This window comes from Scomber scombrus, chromosome 11 (assembly GCF_963691925.1).
Source record: "Scomber scombrus chromosome 11, fScoSco1.1, whole genome shotgun sequence".
NCBI classification, from domain to species: Eukaryota; Metazoa; Chordata; class Actinopteri; order Scombriformes; family Scombridae; genus Scomber; species Scomber scombrus.
Window position 1 is genome coordinate 25,603,290 of NC_084980.1, and position 25,949 is coordinate 25,629,238.

The window sequence follows — 25,949 nt, forward strand, 5'->3', positions numbered from 1 at the left end:
ATGTCATATCCATCCCTGCTACACCATTTTCACTGAAGTTGACAACATTACAATGTGCAATGTGCAGGCAATTTGAATTGGCCAGTAACTGTAACTGCAACACAGAAGTATCTAAAATTGGTTTGATACACCGAAAATCTTAAGAATTATAACAAAACTGCCTTTACAGAACTTATAATTGAACTATATAACTAATACAATTGGTAAATGAAATTTAATTTCATTGCGGCCTTTTCAGACTGTCAATGTAAATATGGTCAGGAGGAACCTCCATCATACCATCAGATGACAACATGACTGGCTGATATCAGATATTTTTGCCGAAAACATCAGTCAAACCCTACAGTCCAGTCTTCCCAACACATTTACAGTGATATGAAAACACAGTGGGGTTACAAGCTGTCACAGATATAATGGACACATACAGCACATGTGCATGTATGGAGACGCAAACTGGTAGCACACACGCACTGTAACCCAGGAGCACCCATACATGCACAAGCAATAAACACAAATGGCTGCTGCATTTGTTTGTCTGCTCAGTTCTTTTTTTTTTTGCACAGTCTTTTGGCACTCAAAGAAGACTCCAAAAGGTAAAAATGGACTCTGAGCCACTTGAGTCACTCTTGGCCAGTGATGGCACAGGACAGCACAGCATGGTACAGAGCAGTTAGCTGTATGTCTGGCCTGCTTTTAGCCTGGTTTGGCCTAGTTGAGACAGAGTTTTGGCTATGTGGCCTGGCTGTGAAGTAGTTTTGGCCACAGACGCACATTTTCTCTCTCTCTTTTTTTTTTTTTTTTACCGGGGTGACCAATCAGATGAACCCCCAACCCCTCCCCAGTCTGATGAACACACACAAAAAAGTAAAATATTGTGTATATAAATTTTAAACACACTTTTGACCACAGTCATTTCGTCCACCTGTGATGTAACACCACAAATCAATACCAAGAAAATAAGATTTTAAATACTGATTTTCATACAAAGGAAGTAATTCATGAAATAAATGAACACTGAAGATGAAATGTCATGACCTCATGAAGCTATATATTCTCTAATAAAAGACCCCCAACATACACACAGTTATGCAAACTAGAGTGCTATATCTACTCCATATGTTATCAACTTTGAAGATTTGGAAGAAAGCTATGGGAGAAAGGCTTACGATGTTGTGATTCAACCTCTGAATTTGGAAGTTGGTAGGTTGCTATTTATATGGCATAGCAGAGAGAGTTAAGAGTATCAGTACATACCGTGGTGAGAGGTACATATGGGGAGGAAGGGGGGGAAAAAAGACATGAAATAACAACCTAGTGGAGCAAACACTTCCACATTTCCTTCCAAAAATTTTTTTTTTCAAAGCTGAACCAAATTTAAACATCCGTTTTGCATTTTTGGCATCTATGGTGTCTTTTACATATTTATATGTCCCCACTGTCAACAGACTGTGAATAGTTGGAGGTAATGACTAAGTACCTGGATGTCCTGGCCGTGTATTTGTTGGCCTCGGTACCGCCACAGTGTCAAATTCACTTATTCTACACAAGGTCATAACGACATTGCAAGTGAGATGCAAAATACTGCACAGCTACAACTCTGTAAAAAAAGGTTGTAAAGAGGTAATAATATGCAGTACCAAGGCTGTGATAACCATATAAATTTAAAAGGGTGCTCCATCTGCCGTTCTTCTCTCCATAACTACTGAAACGATTTATATAGTGACCTTGGAGCTAAAAGGTTTTATCTGACGTTCGAATCGGAAATAGTGCGGCTGCGGTTTCCTCTCTGAAAGTGTTTATTCGAAACAGGGGCAATAAATACAATTTTTACTGCCCCTTAGCACAAAATTACCATAATATACTGTATCTGTGAGGGATTGATAAGCTGGCTGATAAGTATGAAAGACTCAATGATTACTTCTGGAGGTGCTGAGATTTCTGGTTTTCAGTTTGCAGCCTGTGCACCTCATCTATCCTTGTTTGTAACAGCTCCAATAATGTACAATACAAGGGAATGGCTCTATGTTGCGTTCACTCACCCTTTACTTTTACTATCCAACAAAGCAAATGTGTAGGAAAGGTAAACATACAGTCACAATGTATTTCTCAGTGGTTGTCAGCTGAAGTTTTAAAAAGTCAGTTATTATGGAAAAGGTGAAAAGTTTATGAAATACGGAAGCTGCTCTGGGTGAAGATGGAACCTTTTAATTTCAAGCTCAGTATATGGTGAAGATTGAGGCAGCTGCCGTAAAGTCTATTCAACAAATGATTGTCAATGTTCAAGGTGAAGTCGGGAGATATTGAATCCAATCTCACTAACACAACCCAATATGCAAATATAAACCATTTCTGCAGCCAGGTTGAGCTTTTTGGTAGGCAAGCCAACTGTTTTTTTTTTTTTTTTTTATTGATATCTTAAATTTAGAGTAGTATTAAAAGTAGCTTTCAATGTGGCATCCACACTGCCGGGAATGGGATAAGCAAATCACTGAAAGTTTTTTTTAATCTAAATGTGAATGTCTGGAGAAATGTCTGAGAAAAGTTGGCCAAAGCTGCATTTTGGATTTCTGTTTCTTAACTTTCCTTAATGATGAGATTGTGTTTAATAAAAAAAAATGGTTCTGATCTGAGAAGTGCAACCAGTGTTAACAGTGGTTGTCAGTGGGGTTGTTAGTAAGCTCTAAATTAAGATAATTAAGATATGCACTTAAAAAAACAACTACATGACTACAATAAAAGCTTAAGTATTTCTGACAGTTGCAGACAGTTTACAGAGCCTAACACGTGCATTTGAAGACTAAACAGATACATTTTAATTCTTCTTTTGCTGCAAATCATTTGAGAAGGTGCGGTGGAGATTTATTCAAATGTGGGACTTTTACAGTAGCTGAGGTCAGAGCAGAGTAGCAACATTTTAAATGCTTTTCATCATATACCTGCGGGGATTAACGGCCAATCACACACACCAAAGATAAAAGAATATAATGGAGAAATCACTGACATAAAATACCACCAAATGTCCTGTTGCAGTGAGGAAACCAGCATACTTACACATAAATGTACAAAGTACCATATGAGCTAGATAGAACCCTCTGTACCTTCATTTTGATATGTTAGACTACACTTGAACGTTCTCATTGCTTACAAAGTTCACAGCAGAACTCAAAATGAGCAGCTGCTTGATATCCATCCATCGTTTTGAATGTCGTCGACGTTTGAAAAAAGGCAGTCCAGTCAGAAGACCGGAAGTCAAAGGAAGAGTTTTGCACCAAAAGGAGATATCCACCAAATTCATTTGACTGGATATCTATCATTGTGAAATAAAACTCTTCAAATTTTCTAATTTAAGTCTACAACATCCACGTTAAAAACACCATCCATCTCTTTTAAAGAAACTCAGAACGTTTCCAAAAACGATCACGTTGCCACATACACATTAAAAAGTGAGTGTCACCCAAAACTCTGAACCTTTGGTCCACAACTCCTTATAAAAATACTATAAAATGTTTCTGAATGCCGTTTTTTTTCATATGTTTCGGTATAAATATGGAAAAAAATCTATTCTACTGTGCAAGTGAGAGAAACAAATACTTTTTGACACTTGAGGGTAGGGGAGGTATTTTTTTGTACAAATTGCAGAAATTCATTGAATGAAAAAAGCACTCCCACCACACCTCGTTTCACAAATACAGCATTGACCTCGAGTGAAATGTTAAGTAGAGAAATGTATCATGATGATATAAAATGAGAGAGGAGGAGGAGAAGAAGGAGCTTCGAGAGACGCTTGCTACCGCTCCTTTCCTTTCCTCTTAGATGTGGCATGTACAAAACCTCGCTGTCCAGAACATCTCATTGTTCACTCTTTACAAAAGAAGAAACACCTCAATAGTTTGTGTGTTGGCACATATTCGTTGGCACTCTGGTCACTCACTGCACCACCTAAATAAGCTTTGTCCCATTTAAATCAAGGTAGCTCTTGTAAGCAATGGCCACTGGGCAGATTATAGTGAGGAAAAAGGGTCAAAAAGTGCCAGATATATGTTTAAAGTCCAAGCTGCCGCATTACTGCAATACATGAAAACATAAAGTCTTCAAAAATCTCTCTCTGTGTATGTGTGTGTGTGTGTGTGTGTGTGTGTGTGTGTGTGTGTGTGTTTAATTTTGCACTATGTGAAAGTCAGAAAATGCAAAACATGTGAATTGCAGGGAGATTTGCTGTAAATCACCGTACTGCATCACACTCTATAGGTTTGTACAAGGAAATAACTTTAAAATGACCAAAATCTCCTTTTGCACGTATTTACAGAGATGGGATGGGAGGAACATGTGAGGCAGGTAGATGGTTCGAGAGCCAGAAGAGGTTTGCAGGGAGGAAAAACGTTTTCTCTGCACCTCCTTTAAGCTCTTGGCGCTATTCTTCTTTTTGTCTTCAAAGTGCTCCTCTTCTCGTTTCGTATCTCTTCTCTTGATTGTGGCTCTCGCTGTTGCTTTTGTTGGATTATAAACGCAACACAAGGTCTGCGCAAATGTGTGTGAGTGTCGCTTTGCATGTGTTATTTATATTGCTGCTAACTATATTATATGTGATGCTGCTAACTGCTGTTCATTGTTGGGGTGTCAGCGGTTCAGAAACTGAACCAAATACCATGCACTGGTTGCTATGGAAACAGAAAACAGGATGTTTATGTATAGAAAGGTGGGATTTTTTTTTCTAATTTCAAAGTATTTTGTTTGTATGTATATTAAGTACTGCTGCTGTGAAAAGAAAGTCCAAGAGTGTGTATCTCACACATGAGTTTGCATCCGCTGCGTGTGTCTGTGGGAATAGTCAGAGGGCGGAGACGAGTAGGAAAAGCGAGTAGAGCTTCCATACTTCCCCAGCCCTGTTTCAGGACTTTGTTGTACAGGCCCTGGCCCCTGCCCGGTCCCCTGTCCTGTTGGATACATCTCGTAGGCTGGCCCTTCCTCTATGGGTGGGGCAAAGCCCATGCGGTAGCTGGGATACTGGGAGGGGTATCCGTAGTTGTCATAGGCCAGCTGTGTTGTGCTGTCCAGCAGGCCACAGTCTCCAGAGTAATCTCCTGGTGACTGAAGCGCTGGATTGGGAGGTGCCTGCTGGCTCTGTGCCGCCCTCGTAAAGGTGTTGAACTGGGCGTAGGTGGCATGGGACATCCTGGAAGGTGGACGGGGGTCGTAGCAGCCTGCCCTGGAGCCTGGCACTCCGCTGGGGGGGACTGATCCGCTGGGGGCAGTTGAAGGCCCGCTGGACGTGGCACCGGCTGGTCCGCTGTTTGGGTTCGGAGAGCGAAACTCTCCTTGGTAGTGGATGGCACGGGACTGGGGGCGCGCTTCTTCATGGGTGGTGGCTCGGACGTTGTAGTAGCCGTTGGTTGGATCCTGTGGTCACATGGTAAATTATTATGCTTATAAAACTATTGTTTCTACTGCAATATATAAGAAACAAAAATAATATTCACTTAGAAATACACTATTAAAAAGATGAGGTAAGTTGTAAAGACAACCTGACATTTGTTCTGTATTTTGGTAAGTCTGGTATTATAGTAACTCTATAATGGTGCCAATCATTAAGAAAGACTGGAAATTGTAGTGTTTTAGCTTTATAATAAAATAGATGGGAAAGCCTATAAAATAAACAGAGGTAAATAAATGAAAGAGTGATAACTAAAGGTAATTAATTAAAAAGGAAATTAAGTGAAAGCTGACTGAAAATGTAATACGGTTCATCAAAGTCTATTATGAAAATCAGGATCAGAACAGACATTAAAGATGAGACTCGGCCATCTTCATTTCAATTGGTTCACATTGCTCATATAGTTTGCACATTGTCACTTTGCTGGCATGCTTGGTGATGTGGGTGCAGTTGGTGCCATGTTATTGTTCATGCTATGCCCAAACATGTAATGGTGTGTGAGTGATGAAGCATACAGTGTGTGTGAGCCAGAGAAACGATGAAGTATTTTCCTTATCACCATGATAAAGAATGTTTCATGACCTAAGCATGCTTTGGAGTACTTTGGTTCTTCCTCATGCTCTGATTTAGTACATTTTACAGAAGGAATTGCCAATATTTGCTTTATGGGAACTTCAGTAATGAAGTGAGGTGTTGTTATGAAAACCAGGCAGTTAACCAAAGTGCAAATTTCCTGACCTGTGGAAAAGAAAACCTTGGATGTTCTGATCATAAAGTTAATGACTAATGAGGTAACTGTGCACCATGCATGATATAATGTTACAGATGCTGCAGAAATGTAAGTCTGATGTCAAAATGCCAAAATGTCTCTGTGAGCAACAATCAATCTCACCTTGAGTTCGTACTCCTCTCGGGTGTCGCTCTCGCTCCTGATGTCCTGCTTCAGGTCCATGTCGTCTTTGAACGGCTGAGTGGAGGGAGAGAGGGAAACAGAGGGCAGAAACTAAACCATCAAACAACAAAACACACACACGGAAAGAAGGGAGGGTGAGAAAAGGAAAGGAGAAGAAAGAGAGGGAGGGGAGAGGAAAACAGAATTTCAGCTTTTTCATCCCAAGAGAGCGTAAGACGAGAAACGATTAGTTGTTGGAAAAAAGGGGTTTGGGGCCGAGTTTTAAAACCTCGTCAAAGGAGCCTCGTCGATTTGTTTCTCCAGGACTTCCACCGCTGAACTCTTTCAAAAGGAACACAACCATTAAAGCAGTGTGTGCTTGGATGTCTCCATTTGTGTCTTTTCAAGTGCAAATTCTTTATCATGTTAGGGAATTAGTATTATGTGTGGTTGTGTGTGCATTTTTGTGTGTTTGCAAAGTCGGTTTAGTTTATCGTGTATCTGTGTGTATGTGCATGCGCCCTTTATATGTGTGTTTGTAAAGTTTTTTGTATGTGTATTTAAAAGTGGGTTTGCAGGCGCAGTTTCATATGAACTCGTCTGTTTTTCTGTGTGCACTTAGTTTCAAGTTTGAATATGTGTGTAATATGTGCGTGCGTGTCAGCCTCTCCTGACATGTCGCCCTTTGTGTCAGTGTTTCTGTACATTTAAGGCCATTGACCCATACGCATCCTCTCCCTGGCCCTCCGGTGACTCAGATGGGTGTCTACTCACGGAGTACATGGCCTTGACCATACGGGTTGCCGTGGAGACATTGGCCGCCTCCTCCTCCAGACTGTGGGTCTCTTTGTTGACTGTCTCTACCTTGATATCTGGTTTACCAAGGGTGACACCGCGGCGACCTAGAAGAAGAACACAACCTCCGGTCATATTCTGGGTCAACGTCAAGATAAATTAGTGATATTTATAACATCGGGGTCTGAAAAAGCAACGAAACAATTTCATTCTATTTCATTTTGTTTTCTCTTGACTTGCTTGGTCTTTCATCTGCCTTATTCTGTTTATTTTCTATAGATTATTTAGAAATCAGTGCAATAGGATATTTGGCATGCAGGCAGCTTCAAAAGGCAGTAAGAAGTAATAGTGTGAATTTCGAGTTCAGTATCCACCATAGTAAAATGAAACTGCACATTCTTTTGGCATACATTACTTCTTAGCTATTGTTAGGGTTGTACAAGAAGATAAGAGCTACTTTATTGTCCCACAAGGGAAATTTGTCTTGAGCTCCAAGCCACTGCATCACACTGGCTATCATATGCTATCAATGTCACAATATACACATACAAAATAGACCATAAATACATTCAAGTTTAAATGGGCTTAATGTATTTAAATATGCTTAATTTATTTAAATATGCTTAACTTCACATGGTGGAGATGCAGGTTTTGCAGCAGATCTTTGTCAATGACAATATGTAGATTGGAATTAACCCAGATGTGTATTTAAAACAATTCAATGGTAATTTAAAAAAAACCCTAACCCTAATCAAATGTTTCTACAAAGAAAATCTTAGGCCATCAGGATAGTTACTAGATGCCAGTGATTGAATGGCAGGGTTAGGGTTAGGGTTAGGGTTAGGGTTAGGGTTAGGGTTAGGGTTAATGTACTGTGAGGGCTTCAGTACCTAGAAATGATGTAATATTAACGTAAATGAACTGTGCACCACCTCAGTGTTCAAATACTTGCCAGAAATCATATTAGGGCAGAACTGAACACTTTCAAGATAGCATACTGTAAGTTTGAATCCAATGCCGTAACATTAACATGACGGTTATAGCAACACAAGGCTAAACTCAGGAGGGTAGAGAGTTTTATTTAGAGTTAATAAGATCGTAATCTGTGATAGAGTAAACATTTGGGGTTTTATGCTGATATGACAGGTATATTCCTATTTTTAAAAAATAAAATAAAAATTGCCTTGTGTAATCTCAAACAGTTGAATTCAAATATCTGTAGAGCAAAGCAATAAATATTATTGATTAACATGAGCAACTCTTCCACAACCAGAAACCTTAAAAGTAAAGCTGTGCATCTGTGAAGTCTTGATCTGCACCAACAAATGAGCAACAGCTTATCCGAAGCTACAACAGTGTTTGTTTGAGTTTCTCTTTCCAAATAACATCTTTTCTATAGTATGTACTGTAATCAGCTCCGAACCAGAAAAAAAAATACTCCTATCTTCAGAAAACCCCTCTGGGGACTCTGCCAGTCAGTCACCTTCATTGTCTTTCCCAATTCTTTATTTTCTATGAAGTGCCTCAAAATTAAACACCACACGTTCTTTAGCGCTCTGGTTTGCGGAAGAGTGGTTTGTGTTCATAAATGCTAATTGGATTGCCTTAGGCTTTAAAAAATGACATATAGGAATTCATAATTTAAATACTATTCACCTTTAAACGCTCTTGTTTTCTGCTCTGTTATTTTTGTACTTTATCTAATATATGAGCGGCATATAAATAAGATTTATTAAAAAAATAATCATACAATTTCATGTCAGTAGAATGAAAAGGGAAACGTACAGTGGGCGTTTTAAGGCAGTTTGCCATATTATATGAATATTCATTAATCTCATTTGAATAAAATGCTATACGGCTGGCATATGTTGCTTCCTTCAAACGTGGAATGGCAGAATGACAGAGGGGGAGAGTGGATGAAAGACTGACAGACACATGCAGCATGTGTGTGTGTGTGTGTGTGTGTGTGTGTGTGCACGCGCCACTACAAACATACACATTAGAGAACCACTGTGTGCACTCACTGCCTTTGCGTTGGCGGTAGAGGAAGAAAGCGAGCGCCAGTAGAAACATCAGCAGCAGAATGGAGGAGCCCACCGTACCACCGGCGATAATTCCCACTGGAACAATATCTGAAACAAACATAAGCAGAGAAGGGTCGGGGTTGAGGGACAGCTGGTACCTCATTGTTACAGAACCCTACACGGATGTTATGTCTCTTTCAGCATAAATCCTGTTGTGTACTTTAGCTTAATATTGAATCTCTGAGGGGCTGGTTATGTTGATAAGGCATGCAAGTCAGACAAGGGATAAAAATACTGTTAGTGTAAACGTAAAGAAAAAAACAAGCTCTCTCTCTCTCTAGAAGATGTTTTGGTAGATTTTCTGAAGCCTGCAAAATCTGACAGCTAAAAGAATAAACGCCAGAGAAGACTGACAGAGCATGAAGAAATCATTTTCCCAATGTAATGTGACATACCAAGCTCTCAAAATAAAATGCGTAACCATCCAGAATGGACTTACAGTATTGTATCTATCTTCTGCCCTCCAGCTGAGGCCAGTGCTTAATAATATTTCTCAAAGGCACTTCAGTTTGTAAGAGAGAGAAAAGCATCTCATTTGGTCACATTAAAGGTACACTGTGGAGATTTCATTCAAGAAAAAACACAATATTGTTTTCATTCAGTGATTCTTATTTAAACACATTAAGTGTGTCACTGAAGCCTAACAAACATTTTGGATGCATTTTTTTTTCATAAAACATTTGCAAAGCTTAGTTTTACAGTAGTTTGAAAACTGCATTGTTTACACATATGTTTGCTAGTTTCATGTAGCAGTTTCCGGCCTTTTGTTGGCCTATTGCTATATTTATTGCCACACCACCAACTGTAGAATAGGGTGAAATTAATTGTGGTAATGTGTATCACTTCATCCACAAGGTCAGGTTTTTATATGTGCATCCTTTTGTGTGTGTGCTAGAACAGCTTCATCGTACCACCAGTGGTCAAATACTCTACACATTGCCTTTAAGGTCTAACAAACATGTGAAGATGAGTTTATATCTTATAAAATATTTGAAAAGACTTTCCCTGGCTTTTTCTGCTCCTATTGGCACATTGCTGCCTTCTAAAGCACATTACTGCCACCAAATGTCAATATGCATTACGTTCCTTTCATATCATAGTTGTGTTTGTCTAATTGTGTGTCCTCAATTTTTCAACTGTAGTGCTGCAACAGAAAAATGTGGTGTGTGCCCCCAAGAAAGCAATTTGGAGGAATAGAACATGGGATACAAAAAGATTTCAGAGAATGATGTTAAAAAAATTGCTCAAAAGCACGACTTATGATCAAAATTTCTATAGGATACCTTTAATTTACAAAACTGTTAACCCATGTGTGCATTAAGAATGGCTTTCAGGACAGACTGCCAAAATCGGGCACCCTTATCCTTGTATTTAAACTACATGACCCGGGTGGCTTTTTACTCCACCTTTGAGTGCAGACTCCCCTATAAACACTTAAGATCAATGGCAATAATGCAAAAATAACCATTTTTGATTGACCTTAACCCATGAAGTCTGTGCAACTGATATTATTTACTATATAGACGTTGCTGTCATCAACTAATTAAACTAAAAAACAACTAATGATGAATTGCACTCATGAACTAGCTCTATAACTAATATATAACTATGACATGATGCCTTCAGTACAGTACCTGTCTCCTCCAGGGTGATTATCATGGTGCCGGGTCCGAAGGAGTTCCAAGCGGTGCAGTTGTACGGTGAGTGGAAGTCGGACTCCATGACGTTATTGATGGTGAGCGTGGAGAGGACGGCTCCACCCTGGGATGGAGGTTTACTCTGTTCCACGGTGTACCGCTCCATCAGGGTGCCTTTCTCCTTCTCCCACACGTTCTCCTTCCATGCCCAAACCTGAAAATCACATTTCAGAAGGTTTATTAGTCTTCTAATCTGTGGTTCAGTGGACAGCAGGTATTGGAGGGTAGACGATAATGTATTAAGGCTCATTTTGATGAGTGACATTTTGGTTTACTGATAAAGAGGAGCATAGAGAGGGATTATCAGTACACCCTGCAATAAGACTAATAAAACAGAGACAAAGTTGTTAAGCCATTACACTTTTGCTTTGTAGCACTTGCTCTCAAGTTAAATCTATTTGATCTGCTACTTAATAGCTACTTAAAATAACTAAGCAGGTGTAGTTCAATTTATGATTAAGATCAAAGGCTTGGTACATCTGTCCACTAAAATATCTGTAAATCTATAACTCTGTTCCTCAACACAGCAGGAAGTCCTTCAAACCAATAGGAGCTCTGTATTAGCTTGATGAGGACATAATCTCTAATACGTTTAATTTGTTTGATTTTTATCTAAACTCCACTCTTTACTGCAGCAATCACACAATTTCCCCTCAGGGATCAATAATGCTAATTTCACTTTAGCTTATCTTAAGTAGCATTAACTACAATAGACTCACATAGAGACACAAACACACATAAACACAGTCACAAATAAACATTCAGTAAGGTGTTAAGAGAGGTTAAGAGAGAGTAAAGCGAGCTGGGGCAGGAAATATTTAATAACATATTTTAAGCCAAACAAATGATATTCTCACAACTTGCTAACTAGCTTGTTCTCCTTGTGCAGTGCAGGGCTGAATAAAATGTGTGCAGAAACATTTTGAGGCATGGAAAGAAAGAAAATTACTTTACAAATAAACCAGAATATGCACACACACACACACACACACACACACACACACACACACACACACACACACACACACACACACACACACACACACAGTTTTAGCAAATGTACTTGAGCGATAAAAACTCAAGCAGGTTTTTCCACTTAAAATCTGCTGATGTAGAAATTTGAGGTTATTAAATATAGAGCATGGCAATATCAAATATACATAGATCCATATGTTGGGCTAATGCACCTTTTAACCTGTTTTTTTTGGGGGGGGAAACATAAAAAGGAGAACATGATCAAGAGTGGGTAAGGCAGAAATCTTGCATCTGTCTGTGTCTCACAGTCTGCACAATCCTTCTCTTTCTTTATCATAATTTTTTAATTTCTTCTAATAATTTTGTTGCACCCCCTCTGTCTGTCTTTCAGGGTCTCTTTTACTCACACACTGAACACACATACACACACAGCATCATACTTCATATTTTATAAGTCCTTGTGTCTCTGCATTAAGCCGAGACTATAATGTCATATCACATTATACGCTCTGAGCTCTCTGCCAGTGCAGCAGGGGGCTGAAGCTTCCTAAAAGCTCAGATTTCTGTCATGTCGGCACAGCACAATTGGATAATTGACGCTGAAACGTACAGAAATTTACTCTCTCTCCACCGCTTTCTCTCTCATTTCAATCTATTTCACCCCCACACTCTCTTCCTCGCTCATTCTAGCCTTCAAACTCAAATGTTGTTACTGAATTTAGTTCAATTTTTTGGCTTCTGCCAATGCTTTGTGAAAATTCTAGTAGGTTTTGCGGTTTATATCGCATACAGTACCACTTGTTTTATTTCTTACAGAACACGCAGACACTTTATATTAAATTGCGGTTTGATCAAGTATTGCACTCAGCTGCTTTTTGGAAAGGCAGGAATAAGAGAGCAGCACACAATTCTGCAGTCATGGCACATTCGGGAGGATATTCCATTACAGTTTTCTGGTAAAGCAATCTGTGTGAAAGCTTCCTCTTTTTAAGAAAAGATGGTTACTGCTTTAAAAGGGTTCCCTGAATTGGAGTCGGATAGATCCAACTCATACTAAAATTGTGAGGGTATGAATAAGTAAATAAATGTACTGTTAAAGCAACTATATGGAGAATATTTATGTATTTATATGGCCTTTTCTTTGTTTATATGTGAGACAATCATGACAATTGGTCTTAGGTGTAGCTTTAAAAATCACAATCATTCATCTACATCCTTCACATGCTGGAGGAGCTACGGGCTAAATGGGAAAGTTGATGACAGAAAATCCCAAAAAAAACATGATATGTCCATTTTAACAGTTCCATAACGCATCTATCCAAAGGGTACAATGACAGAGTACCAGATAAAATAAATGCCACGTCAATAACTAAAATGCATGATAACTCAATGGATGGTAGTAATGTTGTGATGAATTCATATTGCATACAGAGCTGGGACTGATAGCCTTCAGGTCACAAATTAGATGATTAGATTACGGTTATTAACTGGATCTGTGTTTTCCACAATTAGGTCACATTTTTAATTTAATATTTCATTTAACTATTGTATGTAGCAGCAACTGTAAGCCTTCACTCTAAGTTGTGAAACAAAAAACCAAAATGTCGCAAGACTGGAAACAGTGAGCAATGTTTTTCTATTGTCATGATTTCTTGTAGTCTGTAGCAATCCAGCATTTTACTGGAACATGCGTACAGTATTGTGTGTCTCCTAATTCATTTCAGCCAAACACTACAGCAGCTGTTTTTGATGAGTCACGCCTTCCACTACAGAGCAGGAACAGATCGTTCTCACATACTCATGACACTGTTGGAGAACAATGCCAATTGCTTTGTTAGTATTATTGGCTGGAAACACAAAGTTAAAATGATTTTGTTTTCAGAGGAGTTGTGATCAGGTTTCTGTTTGAGGCAGATGCAATCTGAAAAGGTCGAGGCACCTCTGCAGCAGATTACAACTTCCAAGGATGGACTTACAATCTTATCAGGTGGGGGGGTGCTGGCAATGTAGCACTTGATCTCTCCTCTCTCTCCTCTGACAGCGTACTGGACCGAATCACTGGAGATGATGGGGGGGCCTGGCCGAGTCAGACGAGACAAGAGAGAGAGATAAAGAAGACAAAGTGAGAAAAGAGGATTACAACAACAAATCAAAAGGTTTGAGGGGCACAGTAGCTTTTAATCTATAGACTTTACGATGATTGCTATAAAAATGAGACCACTTGTAAGAAGACTGGAAAATGTTACACTATAACCTGGTAAATGCCTGGTTCAGTTTTTCAAATGAGGTGTTATTGCTCATTAATGTCCGTTTCCCAGTTGGTAAAACAACTAAGCCAGAATTAAGAATAATTTCCATGTGCATAAACCAGGATATAAATACCAAATAAAAATAAGATAACCATGAATGACACTGACATTGTTGCTCAGGTTGCTATAAGTCAATTTACAGAAATAACAACTCAAAATGTGTTTCTTAAATCAACATGCTGGTATGTGTGGGTTCATTTTACACCCCAAATGGGGCTACCAGTGAAAGCTGCAAGAACTGTGATTCGTCAGCTTAGACTGATTGTGTGTTTTCTCCTACAAATTTCCAATGCCAGTGGAGATAATTAATAGTTAAAAAAACATTAAGGAAGTTGAAAAAAGGTTAGACACATCCTGCCAGACTGCTCGCTGCAATTCTCGCTCTCTATCAGTGAATGAAAGAATTTAAACACAGCAATTGCACAACCCTCAATTTAGCAGAGAGACAAACTGAAATATAAGTTGCCTAATGTCACTTAAGTTACATGTATAGCTCACCGTCACTCCATATAACAAAGGGAATAAAAAATAATGCAATTACACGATTACTGTGGGTGTTTTTTCACTGAATGACATCTGATACTGAACCATGAAGTAAAAACTATGCCACTGTTAACCCCTCGCATTAAATTCTGTATAAAACCACTTGGAGAGCTGAAATTGGACGAAGCTATTAGCTGTGCGGATCCACACAATGTTACGTAACACGGCTCTTTCGTAGAATAAACAGCTCCGAGGCATAGTTTCCAGTCAGTAGAGACAGAGGACAGGACTGGATAGTACAAATACATTCCTTTGAATTATCTGTGGTAATTTACTGTCCAGGTAGCAAACGAGAGTGCAAGTAGTCATTACATCTCCACACTTCCAGCACATTTTGTGAAGACGAGCCAATGGATTTTGCTGTCACACTTTCTAGTCTGACTGGGCACTTAGTCAGCTGGCTAAGATTAGAGGAACATTTGTGAACTTGCTACTTGTCACTGTGTTCTTTTCAGGTCGGTTTTGATCTATTAGGTAATTGCTGGACTCTCTGAAAGAGAGTTTTAACATTGAAATATTGTCTTTGGGCTGATTTAAAGGTGCAGTGTGTAGAACGTAATAGCATCTAATAGAACAGGCTTGGTTGAAATGGAATATCATATCGTAAGTATGTTTTCATTAGTGTATAATCCCATGAAACTAAGAAGTGTTTTTGTTACCTTAGAAAGAACCCTTTATATCTACATAGGGATCAGGTGCCCTTCCACAGAGCCCGCCATGTTGCACTGCCATGTTTCTTTGGTTTCCTAGAATGAGCAAACCACAATGGACTAGAGAGGGCCTTTAGTATTTTTTTCTGAGTTTCGCAGCCATCGTAGGTTCTCCTACTTCATTGGAAGTGGAAGGAGGGTTATTTAGTTGATTGCAATCTGAAACCTCACTGCTAGATGCCACTTAGTCAGACACACTGGTCCTTTAGGTCGTGCTTCAACTGGAATGAATCAGGCTAGGTCAACATAAGTATGAGGCCCATGTAGCTCATAAATGATGTACATCATGTAGGTCCCCCTCATTTTATTCTTTTTCTTCCATGTTTAAAACAGAAACAGAATATGACTGTGCGTAGGAGGGTCTGTCCTACGCATTGTATGATTTAATTAATTTTTGCCAATATCAGCACTGTTATAAATAGCAGATTAGGTAGAAAATAACTGACCATTGACAGTGAGTGTAACCTCGGTCTCTCCCACACCAATCCGGGGTACGATGGCCTTGCAGACATACTGGCCTGCATCAGCTTGGCTCACTGACTTCAAGTACAGCTGGTTGTTGTTGCTGAGCACCTGCAAACATATACACAAGTACAGTAGATGAGTATGCATAGAAAAAAACAGGATAGGTTCATGAGGTTGAGAGCAGAGATAGACAGGCGGGGAGAAGAGGGAGGGAGGAAGATCTATATTTAATTCATAAAACATGTTGATTTACTCACCAGGCTCCATTAGTTTTTTCACTGGAGCTTTTCTTAACTTGTTAGGCATGAATTAAAGATTTAAGATATGGAGACGGAGCCTTACTACTAACCGCTTGCTTTACAACTAAGCAAACATTTATGAAGTCTGGGTCTTAGACGTTAATGTGGGTTTTTCTGGAGGATTTGCTCGTAGGTCTATACAAGAATGGGGTCAGGATCACTTTCTTTCTGTATAGATGATCAAATCTGAAATGCTACCAAAAAAATAGAACAATAATAAGACAGTACCTTCAAATCTCAAAGGTCATAGTAAGTTTTGATGGTTTGTTCTCACCATACTGGAGCCCTTCTTGGTCCAGGTGAGGGTGAGAGGAGGGTTTCCAGACCACTTGCAGTTCAGAGTGACGTCAGCGTCCGCGTCCACCGTAACTGGTCTGGGCTCCACCACCAGGATGGGACCAACTGATAGACAGAGAGAGTTACAATGCCGGAAATCAGACTTAATGATCACCAAAGCCTTTGCCTTAGAAAACAGAGTTTTTAAACAGTTTCCACAAATTTACTCCCAAGTTCCAGTCTTCCCCTTTAAATAGAATTAAATAAGTGTTCATTCAAATTCTCTTTAGTAATTTTTATATCACACAACTGTCTTTATTCTTTATTTATTTTACTATAATAAACATTTTTCTTCTTTCCTTTCATGATTCTTATTTCTAGCCTTATTATTTAACTTCTTTCTGTGTTTTTCACCTTGCTCTGTTTATCTTGATGGTTTGGCAACATGTTTTTAGTTTTTAGTTTGTTAATCAAAATGTCATGCCAATAAAGCGTAACTGAGCTGACATTAATAGATAATAGATTAATACTGAAGATGAGTCAGGAATGTTTTGCTCTACTCACAGTGGACGTCCACCAGGATGCTGACGTTGGTGTTCCCCACAGCGTTGAAAACCTGACAGGACACAGGCTCGGTGAAGAAGGAGTGATCTGCCGTGGTGACAAACACACTCTCCCTGGCTCCCTCCAGCAGCACGCCACCTTTAGCCCACCTGACAGAGAAACACTTCACCATTTAACAACTTATCAAACATCAAAAATCATTGTTATGTTAAGTTGTCACCTGGATATCTTGAAAACATAATGGGTTTTTGATAATGATCCAAATGTGTGTTTTTTGTACATTATCAGTTAATGCTATTAAATTAACATTAATAAAACATTTCTGTCAGAGCCTGAGGGGAATGATTGTAAGTTAGAGAAATACATTTCCCTTCATCTATCATCTTTACTGTACCTTGCCAGATATCTAACTCAAAATCATATAACCATATTGCACATCTGCGATTAGATGACATTTTAATGTACACTCAATAGGCTTAGTGACTAAGTACTTGGCAGAGGTCCCATATTGGGACCCTCTAGTGGAGTCTCAACCTCAGATTAAAAAGTATGGTGTTCAAGCACAGCATAGAGCCATTTCAGTGCTTCAGTACTGTCACTTAGGATAAAAGTCTATGCTTAATTGTGCAAATGTTCAATATTTTCATCAATTCTGTTCTGCAAGCAGACATTACAATTGCCTACAGAGGGTGGTTACAAGCAGATTAGAATAGACAAAAGAAAACCTATTGGCATTTAACAGATTTGCAATCTGGCTCTTGATGTTGCACTGCAGAGCCAGCATCAAGTCCATCACACCTTGAACTGCAACAATGCAGGTAAAGTGATTTTATTATATTATATTATAACATTTTGCTTATTTGAAGTTAGCATATTATATATATTTCTAGATTTAAAAAAAAAAAGTAAACTCGGGTGAAATTCTAGTAAGATTTCCTCCAAACCTGAAGCCCATGATGGGTGGGTTAGCTGTGGCCTGGCAGGTAAAGGTGACTCTCTCGCCCTCCAGCACAGAACGAGGCTCGATGGACAGGGTCACTGTAGGAGGATCTGCACAGGAAAACATACATATGCAGTGTTTAACTCAAGATAAACTGAATGGCAGCCTGGAGTGTTTCAGCTGTGGCAATCAGCATTAAGATTGATTCCCACACAAATAAGTCACACAACGTATGAAAGTCACAATAACGTCTTGTGTTCCAAAGCCGCACTTCTGTACAGTCACTGCCCTTAAGCACCACTGGTTCGACATCGACTGTTACTGCAGTTTTTCTCCCAGTAATTAGTAACTACAGTGGGTAAGAAAAACACATCAATCATCTTGATTGAAAATTCAAAATACAGTTTCTTTGTTAGCAGCCATTTATTTCCTGAGGGATACAACTAAAAACCATTTAGAACAAGGGTTTCCAGTTTTCCAGATGTTGAAGAAAAATCAACTTTAGGTGAAAATTATAGGCCTCAAAATCTGTGCCAAATCAGTGACAACAGATAAATCAAATGTGGAACCAGTCCAGGGTTTAGAACGATGAAAAATAGAGGCTGCCCAAGTTGACAAATGTAAGGGCAGCTGATTAAAATTATAGAGTGATTTCGCTGCATGTCAAGAGTAAAACAGCTTCCCCCTCCTGAATCCCACCTACAAACATTTACACCCTAACAGAGGAGAAAAAAGCAACATACGGTGGACGTTGAGGGTAACAGTGGCTCGTTTGCCCATCGGCACTGCCGGGTTGCTGGCAACACAGGTGAAGTTGCTGTTGCTGTCAGTGTCGACCGGCGTGAGTGGCAGGTAGCTCCTGGTCGTCACTCTCTTCCTGTCCGGCAGCACCTCCTATGAGAGAGGGGAGAGGAGAGGGGGTTTGTGGGAAGAGTGGTGGGTTGAATTAAGGGAGAGGAGCCAACGGAGAAAGATCAAAGAAAAAGAGGAGGAGCACCGTGGAAGAAGAAAAGGATGAAAAAAGGAGATAGCAAAGAGTATCGTGGGAGAAAAAATAGAGAGGAAGGAAAAAAGAAGGGAGAGAAACATAGGAGGGTTATTAAGTGAGCCAAGAGAATTAAATAAATAAAATAAATAGAAAATTGAAGGTAGAAAAAGCACAAGCATCAACATGTGGAGAGATGGTGCAAGTTGAAGACTGAAAGGAGGATTTCAACATGAGACATCTTATGGAAAACCACATTCTTGTTCTTTATCCTCATAATTCAAAATAGTTATGTTAATGTAAAGGAAAGTAACGTTATACAAAATGTTTGTTCAATTAACTTCAGCAATTTGATTTCATGATAGCGTTGGGCTTTGCATTAAATAAGAGCCCAGAACTTAAACGAAAGCTGGAAAGAAACATAGAAGTGTTGAAAGTGTAGTTCATTCATGAGTCAGAGAAACTCAAACAACAATTTTGAGTAAAATTACCAAATGTATAAAGGTTCCAGCCTCTCAAATTTGAGGATTTGTATATTTTCTTCTTCTAATGTAACTTGTTTATAATTTTCAAACCAAAGGATTACTTTATTGATTGGAAAATAATTGATAGATTACTCAAAAGTGGAAATAATCCTTAGTTTAAACCATACACATGAGGTAGAAAATATCCTCTGCAGAAGAAGAACAAAATATCCATTCTTGTTTGATTGAAGAGGTGTTTTTGCGATGCAACTACAAAATCTGTCAAAAAAGTGTGTACAGCCTTCACAATGGTGTAAATGCGTGGTCAGTAACTCAGTAACATAAGAGCAGCATGTAATATGTATGAGAATGTGTGGGGGGCATAAAACTGGCTGCAAGAGATGTAAAAACATCTGTGTTTGAGTGTGTGAGTCAGTGTTTGCTGCTGCTTCTGCGTGCATATGAAAGCATGAGTGTGCATATGTGAGTGTGTGTCTATGTGTGTGTGTGTGTGTGTGTGTGTGTGTGTGTGTGTGTGTGTGTGTGTGTGTGTGTGTGTGTGTGTGTGTGTATGCTTGCGGGCATAATTTCATGTGTGTAGGAGAATATATGGGAGCGTGAGGAGAGTGTGAATGTGGGTGAAAAAGTGCAAAATACATGACCGTGTGTGTGCAAATGTCACCTAGTACAGTTGCTGCATTTATAGTGTACGTACGTGTGTGTGTGTGTGTGTGTGTGTGTGTGTGTGTGTGTGTGTGTGTGTGTGTGAGTCTTCAGTTCTTCAGTGTGAGAGGTTGAAAATGTGAATATGAAGCTTACTAAGGGAGTGAGATAATGTACATCACACATAGATGCAAGGCTATAGAAGAAAGCAATGATTGGTGGATTCGTGGTTTGGGTGCAGGTGATCATTTTTTCATGTTTACAGAGTTTGCTGAAATCCTAAAAGTGCATACAATGTCAAAAAACATGAAAGTATTAGTAGTTTCTATCTGACTCTGAAACTGATTGTCTTATATTCTGCTTTAAAACCAACGAAATGAAGATAATTACTGAGATTTCATGCACAAAAACTTTCATAAATGTGGTAAAACAGCTAATAAAACATTTCACATCTGACTGAGTGTAGTCAGTAAGTAAAGTTTACTTATACGGCACCTTTCACAGTTAACAGTCAGAAAGAGCCTCACAGGTACACAAAAAATCAATAAATAAATCAAAGATAAACAACAAATAAAACACACAGGAATTTAAAAAAAATAGGCATAAAACTGTGTCTGAAACAACACACTGCGCTCAGGTGAGAGAGGTGTATGTGGGACAGATAAATGAAAAGCGTGACACTCATATTTTGGTCTTGTGACATTCAGTCATCTGATGAAAGATGTAAGACTAAACTGTCATGACTTAGATTTTATATAATAAATCTTCCATTTTTGGCTTTCAGAGAGTGCAGCACATTTCATTTATCATGTGACTGCGTATGTTTATTAAATGACACATGGATGAAATGCTAGGCTGGGAAATTCAATTTTGACATGTTCTGATTTGACGTAGCTCATTTTGGCATAACATTCCAGTTTTAACGCCTGCACACTAACTCCAAAGCCACAATTTTTCTCAAATGACCACATTTAGACACAAGTCAGGTCTTTGTCAGGACATGATGGGTTTTTTGGGGGTTTTTTTTTCATTTGACATTAGTTTTCCGATATACGATCAAGCTGTAGCTGAGTGGCCTTTTTTTTAAACCAAGCAGAAATCGCTTTGTCAGAAATGTTAGAACATTTCACAAAACTGGCAAATTGTAGTTTAGAAGTGATGGAGTGATCATTTCAATGATTGTACCCTGTTGGTTTTTCCACTTTTGAAAGCACTGCACCAAATGGTTCACAAATAGCTAACGTCTCCTATGGGGTTCAGTGCACATTAAGCCATCTTGTTAGCTGGTGAGGATCCGCACTTTGTAATCATGAAAAAAAAGCATCATTTCTAGCACAAATACTTGCTGGTTTCATTTATGCAAAGGTGTGATCATTTTGTCAATCAAGAAATGAGGTTGTGCATTGACTTTGTTTGTCTGTACGTTATGCTAACTGCACCGCACACTGTATTTCTCTAATGCAGGACTCCTGAGGTGTGCATACAGTAATTCCCCCTCACAGTGCCCGTGGCAAAAAGCATATAAGCAAACAAACAAACACATCGGGCTCCTACCGAGGAACACATTGTACTCCTATTGTACTAGAATTTCTGCTACAAACCCCTTAAGCCTCCATTAGGCTCATGAGATACAGATCTCATTTAGAGAACTAATATGGCTTTATGTGTGTTTTATGTTGCGTGACTCTTGGATTGTGCACGTGTTTGCTATTAGCTGCATGTGTGCATGTGTGTGTGACTCACCGTGGACTGGTAGGCCCCCTCCACAGCGACTCCGTCCTTGGTCCACTGGATGTGCGCTGCAGGCTTGGCCCCGCGGGTCACACAGGTCAGGTTGTACGGAGTCCCAGCCATGAGCAGGAGCTCCGGGGTTCCCTCGACCACCGGGTCCTCGGGGGGGACTGGAGGACGGACACACAAAAACATTCATTTATGTTTCTGCCTTTATCGTGATGTTGAGAACTGATGTGAACTCATGAGAAAATCTACTACTTAGTCTAAAAAAACACCATTTCAGACCCTTTAGATTCTCTCAAAAACACACTACCATTAGACTAATAACAGGGCTGTGTTTCACACTATGGTGATAAAAGCACAGTTAGTACTATAGTAAAACTATCCTGATTTGTGGGGAGTCTGGATAAAGCCTTCACTATGGTGTTGTAATATCCAAATCTGCTATCCAGCATTTCCCTCATTAAATTATTGGTGTTTGACCTTTTTTGTGTCTAATTTTAAAGATCTGGGAAATAAATCCTATGTTACTGTATGGATTACTCTAGTTACTGTACATGTAAAAGAGCTTAAATAATGAAATATATATGATTTGGCCTTTTAAACACCCCATACATCTTTATTTAAGTGTTTTTGTCCATTACTAAAAATTTGCTTTGAAAGATTCTACATAAGCAAAGAGCACAGGAGATGAATAGTCTTGTTTTTGAGTGGAGGGTGTTTCTCATTTACATCCCCACATGCAGTTCCCCCCAAAACTGTGAGGAACATTTGGATTTGTAACTTTTAAACACAAATTTCTCTGCCTCTAATGTTGCGGGGGTCGTTGCATTCTTGTACCTTCTGATCCTCTAGTGTGTTTGTTGCAACATTTAGGGCAAAAGTACAGCTCCAAAATGAACAAACACCATGAATACTGCACAGTACAGTAATTTATCTAATAGAAACAGATGGGGAAAGACAAAGATTACTGCAAGAATGACGCTTCGAATAAAGTCAGTAGAGTAGAGCCAGTTGAATTAGCTATGAAAATTAACATCTGCGTGTCTTAATTGATCATGAGATTTCAACCAAACAATTCATTTTGACTGTAAAGGTGCCTCTGTGTGTGTGTAGCTCATTCTCTCAAATCAGGCAACCTGCTGTTTACAAGGACACAAGCGTCAGCTTTGATTTCATAATCATCTCCAGCCACTGCGGAAGATTGTTTGCTCAAACTGAACTGGTAAAAAAAAGAAATCTGAAATATATATCGGGTGAAAGATGACCCCTCTGTGTCTGCAGCTGTAGTCCACTTACCAAGTACATTGAGTTTGGCCCTCCTGGAGCGGAGTGCGGCCTCCGTGGCCTGACACTCATACAAAGAGTCATCGGTAAGCTCGGAGTTGGAGATCTCCAAGTTGTACTGGCCGATGTCCAGAGCCCTCTGTATCCGATACCTGGGCCAAGCTGTAGGAGACACACAACAGGTTTACAGTTAAACAGATGCCAAATGAAATAGTATGATACTTGTGTGATTCATGCATTTGTTAGACTTTCTGGTTCAGCTCTACTGTAAGTCATGCATCATACCAGGGTTTATTTGCAGGTCGGAAAAATACGTTTACCACGTGGAAAACATGACCTACTGTTTTAAAAAAGATTGCTGGCACATTACAGACTACTATTACAGCAGTGAGTCATCATAATAGCACTGCCTTCACAAAAGATCTGTGTCTGAGAATAATATCATCTTTATTTTAGAAACACTGAGTGATGAGCTTCAGGTACAGTACTGTACAAAAATAATAATTTAGAGGTTTTGGAATAGAAGTTTTAATTTCGGTGTGATGAAAATTGAACTAGACAAAACTACAAATTAAGTGTGTTCAGGATGACTTTATTAAGCTGGAATTGTTTCCCATATTGCATTTTTTTATATATGAATAATGTATAGTTTTAAGTTTGGGGTTAGGGTTAGGATTAGGGTTAGAAACAGCTTCACTGACAATATTTCACCTCTAGACTGGAAACAATACAGATCATTTTAATTGGAAAGGAATTTTGTGAATTTTAAGTGTCAATTCACCATAATGAATAATCCACAGAACATACTGTGAACAGTTTTAATGTTGGCCTTTCTTTATGAATGTTCTATTGATTATTTAGAGTAACTGGGGAACTTTTGCTGTAAAGAGGTGATACTGTTGAATGTTCAATGATGTGAACAGCTAAAACAAAATATCATCGACATTTTAAATCTGAAAAACCTCCACCAATAAAACCAGAACTATCTGCATGGGTGGATGCAACAAGAGGTAAATGAGGTTATATATTTACTGTACTTAGTAATTTTGGGGAAACAACCCTTTCAATTGCAAGCTATCAAAATGTGTGTCATACAGTTTATGTAACAAGAAGCAGAAAGCTGTTTCACAATAACTCAACTCATTATTTTATTTTCTTTAATGTTAACAACTGTGTGTCTGTCCCATCCTTTTCTACGCACCAGAGGACCGACATATCTGACTTGTTTGCAAGACAAAGCAAATGTAAAACCTCTTATGAAATTGAAAAACTAAAGCTGAATTGCATTGCATCAATCAGAGACAATAGAGTAGCAAACAGGATCTCTATTCATATGAAAATGTCCAAACTTTTAAAAAAAAAAAATCTCAATATACAGCATTTCTTTTTAGGTAGTTTTAAAACCCTGTTTGCAGGGTTTTAAAACTACCATGCATATCTAGAGATCATGAAAGTATGTCTCTTACACAAACAACACAGGAGAAGGTAATCCATGGAGGAGTACACACATAAACAAACACAGCGGTACAGTAACACAGTCAGATAAACAGCTGAAGGGCTTTTGCATGAACACTCATCAAACATCGCCACACATACAATGATGCCACATCAATTCCTGTATGATACACAAACTGCACAACTACAGGCAGTGCCGTTCCTATTTCAATACCCCCCTATTCTCTCTGTTTGAACCCTCGCCTCCCAGACAAAGACATAATTGAGCGTGACGTCCCACTAGGGGGCACTCATTGATCCTCCGTGCCCAATCCTAACATGACATCATGGATTCAGATGGCAAAGGCAGGCAGGGAGGCAGGGAGGCACGCAGGCAGGCAGGGAGGCAGGCAGGCAGGCAGTCCGGGTGCGGAGAGGAGGAGGGTGGGGGTGGATGGGGTGGGGGACAAAAGTATTAGTGGAGATTACATCATCCACTCCAGCACCTCGCAGCATAGCAACCACAGAGGTGAAAGCTCCCCAGGGAGAAGGAGAAGGAGAAGAAGAAGGAGGAGGAGGTTGAGGACGAACAATAAACTGCCACCACTGATGCCTGCAGGTGGTGAGAGCATTGTCTTTCACTAATTAGCGTTGACGCACGTAAACATGATACACACATGTGACTACACATAGATCATGATCACATTAAAGGGTTTTCTTTATATTTATATTATTTATATTATATTGAGAAGCTCTTTTAGGCGATGGATGAACACATACCTACTGTGTGTGTGCAAACTGCAGGTGTTATTTTACTGTACAATCTGCACGCCTACACTGTCATTAACAGCAGCATGAAAATCACAAAGGGAATTGAACAACACCTCTTATATCTCATACATACCATACCTCATTAGATGGGTATACATTAACATTATTTCTATATTCATTAAAAAACCAGTGTATAGGATGTTGTGGCATCTGCCAGTGAGGTTGCAGATTACAACAAACTGAATTCTCCATCCCTCCCCTCCCCCTCCCCTTCCACCTGCATAGGATAACCTATAGTAGCCATGAAACTCACAAAAAAATGCAAAAGTTCCTATCTAGAGCCAGTGTTTGGTTTGTCCATTCTGGGCTTCTGTAGAAACATGGCGGTGCAACATGGTAGGCCCCATGGAAGGAGACCTGCTCCTTAGGTAGATATAAAGGGCTCATTCTAAGGTAACGAAAACATAATGATTCTTATTTTCATGGGATATTACACTAATGAAAACAGACTTATGGATATTATATTCCATTTCTGCCAAGTCTGTTCTAGTAAATGCCACTAAATTCTACACACTGCACCTTTAAATAGAAAATAATTTTGGTAGCAACTATGCACAACCTATAGAGTTTT

At 39.2% G+C, this 25,949-nt stretch overlaps 1 protein-coding gene across 1 annotated transcript in view; it reads right to left on the reverse strand.

The window, feature by feature from the left end:
• Positions 1–4,755: 4,755 nt before the first annotated feature.
• The window catches only part of kirrel1b (kirre like nephrin family adhesion molecule 1b), a 68,103-nt gene continuing 46,909 nt past the window's right edge, over positions 4,756–25,949 (reverse strand). The window contains exons 3-15 of the mRNA XM_062429047.1: positions 23,126–23,275; positions 21,836–21,993; positions 18,724–18,874; positions 17,985–18,090; positions 17,041–17,189; positions 16,475–16,602; positions 15,883–16,009; positions 13,851–13,951; positions 10,837–11,053; positions 9,143–9,250; positions 7,098–7,225; positions 6,324–6,398; positions 4,756–5,397 (exon numbers count right to left, since the gene is read on the reverse strand). Of these exons, the coding sequence (XP_062285031.1) occupies positions 4,786–5,397; positions 6,324–6,398; positions 7,098–7,225; positions 9,143–9,250; positions 10,837–11,053; positions 13,851–13,951; positions 15,883–16,009; positions 16,475–16,602; positions 17,041–17,189; positions 17,985–18,090; positions 18,724–18,874; positions 21,836–21,993; positions 23,126–23,275 (2,210 nt within the window). The 3' untranslated portion in view covers positions 4,756–4,785. The remainder of the gene's footprint in view (positions 5,398–6,323; positions 6,399–7,097; positions 7,226–9,142; positions 9,251–10,836; positions 11,054–13,850; positions 13,952–15,882; positions 16,010–16,474; positions 16,603–17,040; positions 17,190–17,984; positions 18,091–18,723; positions 18,875–21,835; positions 21,994–23,125; positions 23,276–25,949) is intronic.